The sequence below is a fragment of the Furipterus horrens genome, unplaced genomic scaffold, assembly GCF_987537825.1.
Source record: "Furipterus horrens unplaced genomic scaffold, mFurHor1.1.pri manual_scaffold_17, whole genome shotgun sequence".
NCBI lineage: Eukaryota > Metazoa > Chordata > Mammalia > Chiroptera > Furipteridae > Furipterus > Furipterus horrens.
The window spans coordinates 83,285,410-83,298,440 of record NW_028327187.1 but is presented as its reverse complement, the minus strand read 5'-3'; the positions used below and the strand labels follow the sequence as shown (position 1 = coordinate 83,298,440).

General features: G+C 44.9%; 1 protein-coding gene across 1 annotated transcript; it reads right to left on the bottom strand.

Moving 5' to 3' along the window:
* Positions 1–5,863: 5,863 nt before the first annotated feature.
* LOC149991482 (testis-expressed protein 13B-like) lies at positions 5,864–6,607 on the bottom strand. The gene is made up of 2 exons (XM_090264103.1): positions 6,149–6,607; positions 5,864–6,025 (listed from the first exon to the last, which is right to left on the bottom strand). The coding sequence occupies exons 1-2, from the start codon at positions 6,605–6,607 to the stop codon at positions 5,864–5,866; spliced, it is 621 nt and encodes a 206-aa protein (XP_090120229.1).
* Positions 6,608–13,031: the final 6,424 nt, after the last annotated feature.

The window sequence follows — 13,031 nt, the reverse complement described above, 5'->3', positions numbered from 1 at the left end:
TTCCTCTTGAGTCTTTAGCTGAGTACTCCTCAGCTCATGCATGCAAGAAAATTACACAAGGCTAAGCAAAGAACCACCAGAAAGGATTATAGGGAATAATCCTTGGAGTTCACAGAGGGCTGAGAATAGTTCCTGATTTTCCTAGATACGGTGGAAAACCTCATAATTCACGGGAATTGAATAGAGTACGTAAAAGGCCAGTAGGGGGGTACTAGACTAAATGCTGCTCTGATCCTGCCAAATAAAGCTTAAAAGCAGGACCTAAAAGAATCAAATTGTTCCCAGATAAATTAATTATATCCTAGAATAAAACTTTTGTATTTCTTGTCATAAGGTGTTTCCTTCTGACTGGTGGGTGGGTGGGGTGGAGGGGTGCAGCTGAGGGGTGAGGGGTTGGGGGTTTGTCCCCCAGACACACGCTCCAGGACAGTCAGGGAAGATGAAAGGCTAGTAGAAGGGTTCAACAAGTTTGCCAGTCCAAATCCCTGTTCTCTGCAGCCTGTGTTTTTGAGTAGTCTGTGAATAAAGTTACCCTTCTACTTGTCAAAAAAAAAAAAAAAAAATTCCAGCCCTAAGCAAGATAAAACTCACGATGTCTGTCATCTGGTGAAAAATAACCAGGCATGCAATGAAGCAGGAAAATATGACATATAATTTGCAGAATAATTAATTAATTCAAATTGACCCAGAAATGACACAGATTATGAATAAATAGTGAAGAACATTAAAACAGTCATTATGACTCTATTCCAAATGTTCAAAAGTCTAAATTAAGCATATTAAATAGAGAGATGGAAGATTTTTTTAAAGCCCAAATAGAACTTTTAGAAAGGAAAACTATATCTGAAATGAAAATTTCATTAATGGGATTAATAGCAGATTAAACATTGCAAGAAAAATGTTAGTGAGTTTGAAGGCATAGTAATAGAAACTATCCAAACTAAAATGTAGAAGGAAACAAATACTTTAAGAATGGACAAGAGGGAGAAACAAGATGGCAGAGGAGTAAGTGGAAGCTACACTAACCTCCTCCCAGAACTAGTCAGGATTTACAACTTAATTTTGGAGAAATCATCTGGAATAACCAACCGAACACTAGCTGGAGAGAAGTCTTATAACCACGGAGAGACAGAAAAGGCTGCTACAACACAATGTGATCGGTAGGGAGTGTGGAGACGCGGAAGGGCTGGCTGGGCTCACAGGGGTGGCAGCTGAAGGGACTGAGAAACAGCTCAGCAGCCGGGGGTTCCCCCTGAGAAGGGCAGGGTCCAAACTCCTAGCTGAGCTTCCCAACCTACAGAAACAGAGTGGAAAGTAAAATAGTATCCAGCTGTGAAAAGCGAAAAGCCACAGGGTTTCTTGCTAGCCAGAGAGAAACAGCTGGAGAAAAAGAGCTCTTAAGCGGATCACATATGAAAATATTTTGGCCCCCACTTACCCTGGGCTTGAGCGGAGGGAAGGCAGAGAGGACTAAAGACGCTTGGGGAGAGTTTGGTGTGGTGGCTTTGAGGGGAGAACTGGGGAAGCAGCCAACCGGGTCCCAGTGCTGACTCATCCCCAGTACTGCGGGCAGACCATTCCCCTGCCTCCAAGTGGCATCAGCCTGAGGGGAAGCAAAAGCCCAGCCTACAGGAATTAAGCTGCCACACCTACAGTCCTTAAGCCTGACAGCTAATCACAGATTGTATAGATTAACAACTAAAGAAGTCAGACAAAGGTAGTAGATCCCTGGAAGTCTCCAACAGGCTGCCTAGGCCCAGACTAGTACAGGATCTGACGCCACCAGGGGCAGATCCAGGAAGTGCAGATCATTCTAAGAAGCACCAACAAACAATAGGAGTCACAAAAATGGGGAGACAGAGAAACAACCCCCATCAAAAGGAAAGGTAGAACCCCCAGAAAGAGTGCTAAATGAAATACAGGGGAGCAAACTATCAGACATGGAATTCAAAACATGGATTATGGAGAAGCTCAATGAGCTCAGTGGAAACTACAAGAAACTCCAGAAAAACTACAAGGAACTTACTGAGAATTACACCAGCATGAAAAAGGACATAGAAGCTATCAATAAGAGCCAGGAGGAAATGAAGAGTATGTTCTCTGAATTGAAGAACACAATACAAGGAGTTAAAAGCAAGCTAGAGGAAGCAGAAGATCGGATCAGTGAGCTGGAAGACAATGTAGACAAAAACTCCCAGACAGTGCAACAAAATGAAAAAAGACTGAACAAGACTGAAGAGGCTCTAAGACAGCTGCAGAACAACATGAAATGTAATAATATTCGTATCATAGGAATTCCAGAAGGAGAAGAAGAAGAGCAAGGGATAGAACACCTCTTTGAAAAACTAATGACAGAAAACTTCCCTAACATGAGCAGAGAAAGAGTCACGCAAGTCCAGGAAGCACAGAGGGTCCCAATGAAGATGAACCCCAACAGGCCCACTTCAAGACACATCATAATTAAAATGGCAACATTCAAAGACAAAGAGAGAATCCTAAAAGCAGCAAGAGAGAAACAACTAATAACATACAAGGGAGCTCCAATAAGGCTATCATCAGATTTCTCAGCAGAAACACTACAAGCCAGAAGGGAATGGCAAAAAATATTCCAAGCAATGAAAAACAAAGGCCTACAACCAAGAATACTCTACCCAGCAAGACTCTCATTCAAAACGGAAGGTGAAATAAGAAGTTTCCAAGACAAAAGAAGGCTAAAAGAATACATCTTCACCAAACCAGCATTGCAAGAGGTGCTAAAGGGTCTGCTTTAAGAATATGAAGCAACAGAGAGAGACAGAGAGGAACATGAGTACAAAGGGGGAAAATGACAATGAATAAGTACTGAAAGAAAGAAGAAACTTCTACCAGTTGCAACAACATGGATGGAACTAAAGAGAATTATGCTTAGCGAAATAAGCCAGGCAACGAAAGAAAAATACCTTATGATGTCACCTATTACAGGAAACTAATGAACAACACAAACAAATGAGCAAAATTGAACCAGAGGTATGTAAACAAGAAGTAGACTAACAGTAAGTAACAAAGGGGGAGATGGGAGGGAGAGAAGAGGGTAAGAAGGGGAAGGGTCTAGTCAAAGAACACGTATAAATGACCCATGGACATGGACAACTGGGTGGGGACTGAATGTGGGAGAAGGGGGGGCAGGGTGCAGGGAAGCAAGAGGGGTAAAAAAAGTGGGACAACTATAATGGAAAAACAAACAAAAAATTTTTAGTGGGGGAAAAAATTAAAATATAAAAAATAAAAATGCAACTTCAGTGAATATTAGAAGGACAAGGATTTTCCTTCACACTGTATATATTTTCTCCCTATCTGATCCCTCCAGAATTTGGCATTCTAAAGAAGTAAGTAATGACCTAACTTTCTTTGCATAAAACTAATAAGACCAGTTGTTAATAGAGGTTTTTTTTTTTTTTTTTTTTTTTTTTTGACTAAGACTTTGACTGGAATGTCATGCCTAAAGGATGCTTGGGCTCTGGTTGTTACCAAAAAGCCCTGAGGAACTGGGATTGACTTTTAAAGGTAATAAAAGCCCACGAGATAAAAGACCTGGTACCTTGGTTGGATGTGCGGTCCATGACAATATTTCCAGGAAAGAAATGAAGGTTATTTTCCTGAAAGATGGCTAGAAGGGACCTTAAGGCACAATGGAAAACCAGAAGGACTTGGAAAAGGCAGGTGTTTACAGGCAAGGCTGAATGCCAGGTATGTGGTTTTGCTTCTGTGCCCTGAAGGGCAGACTGAAAATCACCCTAAATGTTCCTTGGGTAAGTTCCAGCAAAGCAGAACTAAAGATCATTAGTGATCATTTTCTGCTCTTATTGTGTTTATGCAAATGAACAGGATAAATTAAAAATGGACTTAATGCAGTCCCTTTAATGACAATGAGGATTATCTTAGGGAGAAAAATCATGATTCAAGGAAAATCACAATGCTCAGTGGTAGACTATAAAGTAGTGCAGCTAACCGTCTTTAAAGTTTCTTTTCATTTAAAATTTGTTTTAATTTGAAAGTTAAACTATGTCTGTGGTATTATCAAAGATGTTTAATTTACAGGCAAGAAGAATGTCAAATGTCTTGCAACTGTATGTCTTTCCGATAAGATAGTCCTACAGATTTAGAGACTTGTATGTGGCTTGTGTTACATAAATTAACATGTGTTTTCTGTTTTCAAAGGGCATAAGCCTATGATATCATTACCTGAGTGATTGTTTGTACATATAGGCCTCACTTAATCCTGTCTGCATCGCTGCCTCCTGAGACTGAATGGTTTGGCTGAACTAAGTGGCTGGGTTGGTGAAGAATGGGGTGGTCTGTGGGCTTCACTTTAAAATTGGTTTCTCTTTTCTGCAGCTGGTGCTGGTGTCCTCTGTAGGCAGCCCTGGGGGATTCCCTTAGACATGGCAAATCTTTACTATTGTGTAAGACCAGGGTTAACCCCAGGTCTGTTTTGTTTCTTCTGATATAACTCAGGACGTAAACAAGCTTCTTGCCCGATTCATGCCTGGAGGATCTTGGATTGCATGAACCCCAACACCCATCATTCACTGAGACACCTAACCAGCCAGTTCCAGCATTTTCTTGGATGGTCTGTGGTTTGTAACTGCCCTTCAATTGCAGGAAGCAGAGAAGTGGTCAGGCCACCACTTTCCTATCTCTGGGGTAACAGAATGAACTCTTCTCTGCTTCCCTGCCCCTCTGCTCCCTGGGATGTCATACTGATGTCCTCTAAAATACACAGCCTCTGCAAAGCATATGACTCTGCTTTCCCATACCCAGGGTCAGGACTCCGCTGTGGCCTTCACATCCATGGCTCTGACATTGGCCCCAACTCTAACTGACCCACTGCTTTGTTTCCCAACACCAGCCGGACTGGAATCTGTCTGTTCCGATTCTCTAGTATGAGAATCTGGTTCAGAATGGGTCAAATGTCCACTTTTGCTGCAAACATCTAGAGCCTAAGTGGGGGTGAGAGATTGGGTACTCATGTCCACCAGATATTAGGGTGGGGGAGAAAGACAAACAGAAGCTGCAGCATATCTAGGGTGTCAAATGCTACTGCTCTGGAACAAAAAGTGGGTCACCAAATCATGGCTCTGTCTGTGTGTCTCTCTCCCTCTAACCCCACAATGTGTACCCTCCCCAACCACTTCCCCAAATCCCACCCCACTTCCTCACCTCCCTCACATGCCCCCATGCCCCATCTGCCTACCCACCCTTTCCCCACAATCTTTCTGAACCCTTCCCCAGCCCCTCTTCTTTGAAAAATGATTTCCCATTAAGAAATATTTCTGTTCAATTTCACATTTCTAAATTTATTGTTTCTGTAGCTGGATTTTCCTCCCACAGTGGAGGCAAGATTCTCGTCCTGAAAAATTCAGAGTTTTACAACAAAGGCAGTCCCAATCCCCAAGTCTGCGAAATACAGGCTGTCTTCTTTGCGGACAGGAACTGGGGTCTCTTATGTTCCACCGGGGTTCTTGGGGGTCTGCTCTTTGAGCCCCCGCATGAGACCGCAAGTTGACATGAGAAGGCACCCTGTGCTGAGACTTCTGAGATGGAGCTCCTGCTGTGGAGGTTTCTGCTGGTGAGGATGGGAAGGGTGAAACCAGAAAGGGTGATAAGGGGCATGAATATGTGCACACCAATGAGACAGGAAGGGCCATCAGGGAGACTGCAGACCTGGGTTTCAGGGTCTCAGAGAAATAAAACATTCTTTTTTCTACAGACCTGAGATCTCCCTGCCTATGCCTGCTTGAGGTGTTATATTTTCTGCTTTGCAGCTCCACCCAGCTCCTTGGGGGCCTCTGCCTCTTCTAACCCTGCTGCCCCCCACTGCCCTTTACTCCCCTTCCTCCCCCTCAGCACCCTTCTGCCTTCCTCCTCCTCCTGCAGTGTCATCAGCAATAGCAGCAACCCCCCTAACTTTGTCTTCCTCCTCACCAGCTCCTCTTGTCCCAGTCCCACTGGTAGTGGCCAGGCCTGGCTCCTCTGCGACATACTTCTGGTCCTAGAGAGAAGTGGGCAAGGCTGAGATCTGCTCTGGGGGTGGGGCAGAGGGTAGGGTGGGGAGAAGGGGGCGGGGTGGGGAGAAAGGGGCAGGGGGAGTCAAGTCAGGTAATCTTACAGCCAGGAGAAGCTTCCACCTCAGCAGGTCCCTCTCTTTCTGAACCTCAGCCAGTTTGTCCAGGGTCACGCGCAGCTGGGAGGCTGCCTCCTTGCACTCCTCCTCCTGCTGCTCTTTGAGCTCCTTCAGCTCTGCAACTAAGGTCTTTGAGCCTGACTTGCGCAGCTTTGATAATTCGTATAAACACCGCACCCTGAAACAATGTAACTGGCTCTGCATTCGGGCGAAGCGCATACCCAGGGCCAGGCTACCCCAGGCACAGGCCTCTTTAGCCTCGCTGGTCATTCCGTTGTCCTCCAGGATGGCCCTGAGCTTGTCTTCCACCTCCGGCCAGGACAGGGACATATTCTCCAGGTAGAACTCAGGGCCCTTCATGTGTCTGGCCATTTTTTCGTTAATGAAGGCCACCACATTGTCATGTTGGAACCCACAAGAGGGATCGTCGGGTTTCAAGGCCATGACAGCAGAGGGCCTTAGAGGCCTGGCTGTTCTGTGGGGACGAATCAACCAGTTAGCCCTCAGAGTCTGTTAGCTTCTCCCCCCAGGCTCCTCCCAACAGCTTTCCCTCCCCACCTTCTTCAGACCCTCTCGTCGCCCCACGATACCTCTCCTACCTCAGGCTTCAGCTCACCAGATGGGGGGGGCCAGTACAAGTGTACGCCGACCACACCCTCCCACCAGCCGAAGGAAGAAGCCGACCGCTCCACCGCAATGGCTCTGAAGAAAAGGAAACGAACCCTGGGTTTTTATACCCTCGACTGTTCCAAATTCCAGAGACAGCAGGGATGGGAGCTAATGCACCCGGAAAGCCCTTTCTCCCCCGACCCCAAGATGTAAGGGACGTAAGGGGTCCTACTATGCTCTTGGAAGCTCTTGAAGGTGAAAGAAACAGAAATGGTCAGAAAATACTTAGAACCAAGAACGTGAAGTACTTGTAATCAAGTATAAAAAAATTCGCCCCCCCCCACTGCCGCAGTGGATTGTTCCATTCAAACAGCATACATGTCTCCTAGAGATAGAAAGGTCTAGAACAAGAGAGAGCTCCACCCTCTCAAGGATCTCAAGTACCCTCTGGGGAAAGAGAGTACAGCCAGAGAAGAGCTTAGTCCCCCATTGACCCAGGACAGAACACTGTAGGCACTATAAATGGTCATAAATCCTGGCCCTGTGTACCCCTGACACTGTCTTGAATCTGCCTACCCTCACGCCCCTCCCCCACCATCCTAGTCCAGCCCACACACTCCCGCCATTTTATCCCTGGACTGTCTGCAGCCATTTGCTATCAGGTCTGTCTCCCTTCCTAAGTTGTCATTAGAGGGATCTGACCATGGCCCTTTAAACCTCCAATGGCTTTCTGAAGCCTAGGGGGTAAAACAGACCCAACGTTGAGCCCTACTTTGCCATTTACTATATGGCCTTGTGCTATAACTCAATCTCAGTCTCTATCTATGTGCTTACAATGAGGACTGGAGTGTCCTCTCTGGTGAAGCTACAAAGCCTGGGCAGGGTGATATGGAGGGCCAGCTGTTGCCCATGCAGCAGACCCCCCCTCTCTTCGCAGCTGAAGGATCCAAGGGAAAGACGGAGTCAATACAGCTTGGCTTCAGGTGCGCCGCAGGAGTTGCCGGTGTTGACTACAACGTCAAACCGCCTTAGGGACTCCGGCTCCGGATTTTCTGTCGGGGTTTACTCCCTTAGCCTTTCCCCTGAAGAGGTATGCCGCAAGGCAGCGGAGGTTTTTTGGAGTCAGAGTTTTCCTTCTCTGATGTACCCTGACTGGAAGATGGAACCAGCGACACTTAGCTCGCAGGCCGACGCTCAATCCACTGAGCTAAACCAGCCAGGGCCATCCTACATCCTAAATAATAATAATAATAAGGTAGAATCTGTACTATATATTCTGCTTCTAAGTGCTGAAATTGGTAAAACAAAACAAAACAAAACAAAATGCCTTCTGGGTTCAAGCAGGAATTATGAGTTATAAAACATAAGAAGAAGTACTGTTATATAGTCCTTTAATATTATGGGAAGTATTGGGGATCTAAATAATTAGAGGTGCATGTTCTAAGAAATCCCCTCTCCTTTTCTGACACAACACATCACACAAAACACATTTGGGCTTAATTTTTCCTGTTACATGCCTACTTGTGACCTGTACACCAAAAAACACCTCTCTCTCACCTAAGTGGCTGGGTTGGTGAAGAATGGGGTGGTCTGTGGGCTTCACTTTAAAATTGGTTTCTCTTTTCTGTCCTAATGGCTTGGACAGAAAGAGCCCAGAGGTCTGAGAGGGAGGAAACCTAAAATATTTCCCTCAGCCCAAACTAAGTATAATGGGCAAAAGGGTTTTGGACATGTGAGTTGTACTTGGCACACCTTCCTCCAAAGAATTCCTTCTTTTCCCTAATGTGGGACATTGAAAAATTAATACCTGTCTTTTGTCATCTAGTGGTTATAGATTGAATGATGTCTTTTAACCCTGTTTCCAAATCTGTTGCCTCCAGAATACAGCAAGGATGCCAGCCTGTTAAATCAAGCATGCCGTTGTCCAGGGACAGCCAACTGACCTGGAGTCTGCAAGAGACCTTCCCCATGTGGGAAGGCCACCCTCTCCTCTACACCCCACTCTTATTAGGGATTTCTGGATCCAAGGGTAGGTAGGACGATGACCATGTCCAGCTTGAAGCAGCTAGAGGAGCTCGAGACCTTTGCCCATTGTCCTTTATAAGATTAAAAAGGGTCTTAAGTTTGAGAGGGAGGGATTGTTATTTTTTATTGTTAAAATAATTAATTAATTAATTAATTTTAAAAAAGAAGAAGAAGAATATATGAAAGGGTGAGGCAGGAGAGCTTGTATGTACGACCCATGGGCATGGACTTGGGGGGTATTGTTGGGGGGGGAGGGTGCTGGGCAGAGGGGAGCAAAGGGGAAAAATTGGAACTATTGTAACAATATAATCAATAAAATATACTTAAGAAAAGAATGAACAAGAGTGCCAGCTCTGGGATTAATTCAAGATGCCTAATATACATGTAGTTAGTGTCTCTGGGGGGCTGGGGGGATGGGGTGGGAAGGATAGAGGAGATATTTGAAAGAGCATGTTGTGTACCTGATAATACCTACCAGAATGACCACCACCAAGTCATATTCTCAGAAATTATTGGACTTTAAAGATGAAGAAAAAGTTTTTGAGCATCTAGAAAATAAGAGCAAGTGATCTATAAGGGTAAGAAAACTACATCATCATCAGACTTTGATAGCAATCCTTTATGCCAGAATAAAGTAAAGTAACATTTAAGATACACAGGAAAGAAAATGTAAGCCAAGAAATTTGTACCAAGAAAAACTGTCAACTCTAAAGGACATGGACAAAATTATATCACCATGTAAGAACTGAAGGAGTATTGTCCTCATAAGGAATCTAGTAAAGAACAAACTTCAGAAAGCCAAAATCGCCCTGGCTGCTGTGGCTCAGTGGATTGAGGGTCAGCGTGTGAACCAAGTGTCTCTGGTTCGATTCCCAGTCAGGGCACATGACTAGGTTGCACGCCAGGTCCCCAGTTGGGGACACGTGAGGCAACCACACATTGGTGTTTCTCTCCCTCTCTTTCTCCTTTCCCCTCTCTCTAAAAACAGATAAATAAAATAAAATAAAATAAATAACAAAAAAATAAAAATAAAGTAACCTTGTTAAAAAAAAAGAAAAAATAAATCCAAAATCACTAAAGAATTTTTTACCTAAGTGGTGAGCACTTAACCAAGAATTAAGCCCTGGCAGATATGGCTCAGTGAAATGAACGCCGGCCTGTGAACCAAAGGGTTGCCAGTTTGATTCCCAGTCAGGGCACATGCCTGGGTTGCAGGCCAGGTCCCAATTTGAGGGTGTGCAAGAGGCAACCACACAGTGATGTTTCTCTCCCTCTCTTTCTCTCTCCCTTACCCTCGCTCTAAAAATAAATTTAAAAAATATTTTTAAAAAAGAATTAAGACTAATAACAATTCAAAGGGAGAATTTAGTATGCAAGGACTCAGGTAATGTATATATAGTACTATCATGGAAAAATTGGTACAGAATGGGAAGAATACATTTACATTTTAAAACTATTCTTAGTATTTTTATCAGTGGTAGTGATATTAGTATTGCTACTCTGAGACTGAATAATGTGAGTTCCAGAAAGGGGTTAACACAGCAGGTCTGGGACTGCTATCCTTTGATAGGCCTGCTCACAAGGTTTGCCCTTTGCTGTAGTCTAGGAACTTGATTTTGGGAGGGTCCCCACCATTCCCTACCTGATAGTGGTGGCTCACTGTGGAAACAATGTGTTTTATACTGAATATGTGCTTCCTTCTGGGGATCTGGGATGTTGGTACGTGCTCAGTAAAGAGTGCCTAGCGACTAAATCCCAGTAAAAACCTTGGGCACTGACTCTAATAGTTATCTTACCTGGGTATGATAGTAAAACTTGATGTAAAATTTTATACACATTATTTCATCAGTGCTAGACACAGATGATCCTGATAGGGAAATCTGCAAAGGAGAAAGAAAAGTGTACATGGATCAAAGCTCCCTTATTTTTTGCTGCCGGTAGGTGGATTGCAATTTCAACTCTTTGAGTATTGGGAAAAGATCAAGACCCCATAATGAATGTTTTTCTTTCATATTGGAGCCTCTGGAAAAAGGGGGATAACATGTAAAGAGAGGCTATCTTCAGATAAAAATGGCACTTTTGGAGATACAAAACCCAATGTGCTAATGTGCTATTGTTGAAATGAAATGTTTGGCAGAAGTTGGTAATTTTCCAGCCACATATACATATTTTTGAGTGAATGTGTTTGGATGCTAAAATTGACAAGATCACTTGGGAACACAGTTGTCTGGCCCGTCTTTGTCTCAACTTTGCTGCTACTGAAAAAATGAGCCACTGGCTTTTTCAAAATATTTTAAAAATTATTTATTTGTTTGTTTATTTATTTTATTTTTAGAGAGAGGGGAAAGGAGAAAGAGAGGGAGAGAAACATCACTGTGTGGTTGCCTCTTACTCGCGTCCCCAACTGGGGACCTGACGTGCAACCTAGTCCTGTGCCCTGACTGGGAATTGAACCAGCGACACTTGACTGAGCCAGAGCAGCCAGGGCTTCAAAATTTTTATTTCTTAAAATATTTTTATATTTTATTTTATTTGTTTTTAGAGAGAGGGGAAAGGAGAGAGAGAGGGAGAGAAACATCAATGTGTGGTTGCCTCTCACATGCCCGCAACTGGGGACCTGGTGTACAACCTAGACATGTACCCTGACTGGGAATTGAACCAGTGACATTTGGTTTGCAGGCCAACGCCAAAATCTTTATTTTTTAATTACAGTTTACATTCAGTATTATTTTGTATTAGTTTCAGGTGTACAGCACAATGGTTATGTAACAGAACCCTTGGGCTGCTTAGATTGAAACAGAACCCATGGGCTGTTTAGTTAGGGGCCCGATTGCCCGCCACCAGAATTATAATTCTGAATACCAGAGTTTGGTGAAAAGAAAAAGAATTGTTTATTTACACATAGTCCTGCCTCCCCCTCCCAGACCTGGCCAGTCTTAGGAAAGTCAGAAACACCATTTCCCTACTTCCTAGGCACAGTTCAGCTTTACCAGTAGCTGCCAATCACTCAGTTCTGGTTGGGGAGGTCCTTTCTGTGCTGTGGTGCCCTCCAGCTCTCAATGCAGAACTGCCTGGATTCTCAGCCTCCTTGTAAACTGCCTTCTTCCTGCAAACTGCATGGATCTCCTCTCCTTCTCAAAGCAGTCTGGCAAGAGCCTCTTCTTAAAGCCGCCTGGAGACCCCTGCTCCAAGCCAGATGGAGGGAGGCCACAAGGGCCAGAGAGTGAGGGCGTGAGGGCCAGAGAGAGCCTGAGAGAGATAGAGCCTCCTAGAGCCAGAGCCAGCCCAAAATGTCCGCAGCTCCTTCCCTCTTCCTCCCTGCCTCCTCTCTCCCCCTGCGTCCTCTCACGCAGTGGGTGTTGCAAACAGTTCTGACCATTCACAGAACCCTACGTAGGCTCTGTCTGCTTCTTCTGTACCAGCCCACAGTCCAAGATCCCTCCCATCTTCCTGAGTCTTAGAAGTAAAGCGGATCTTTGCAACAATGTATCCAGCCACTAGCTCCAGGCATGCAAGGGCATCCTGAAAGCTGCTTCCTGTTGCCTATCTCCCAGCCGCAAACTCTGGGGTTTGTTTTTGGACTCCCCTGTTTCTGTAACAGTTAGACAATCACATACTTTACAAACTGGTCCCTCCTGGTATTTCAAGTACCCACCTGGCACCTAACATAGTTATTATAATATTACTTGCTTTAAAAATAAAATCTTGGATTCACAGGTCCTAATTGGCCTGGCCTAACTCTACACTGAAACCTGAAACTGTGTTCTTCAGCTGTTTCAGCCTTGCTGTGAACTGTCGTCGTCGGCAGCCGTCCATCTCGAGAGACGATGGTGTAGCTTCTTAAGAGTCTATCTGCACCGCCGAGAATGGCTGTGCAGTCCGACTCGGGAGTGACACGGTATCTGTCTCCTCCCGTGTTGAATCGACATCTTGCGATGACGCTGGAGTGTCCTCTCCAGTGAAGCTGAAGCTACAGAGCCTGGGCAGGGTGATATGGAGGGTCTGCTGTTGCCCATGCAGCAGACCCCCCCTCTCTTCGCAGCTGAAGGGTCCAAGGGAAAGACGGAGTCGATACAGCTTGGCTTCAGGTGCGCCGCAGGAGTTGCCGGTGTTGACTACAACGTCAAACCGCCTTAGGGACTCCGGCTCCGGATTTTCTGTCGGGGTTTACTCCCTTAGCCTTTCCCCTGAAGAGGTATGCCGCAAGGCAGCGGAGGTTTTTTGGAGTCAGAGT

Coding starts and splice junctions, on each gene's coding strand:
- LOC149991482 (XM_090264103.1), bottom strand. CDS start 6,607: ATGGCCTTGAAACCCGACGATCCCTCTTGTGGGTTCCAACATGACAAT. Junction 6,026..6,148: donor GGTGGAAGCTTCTCCTGGCT/GTAAGATTACCT, acceptor CTCTAGGACCAG/AAGTATGTCGCAGAGGAGCC.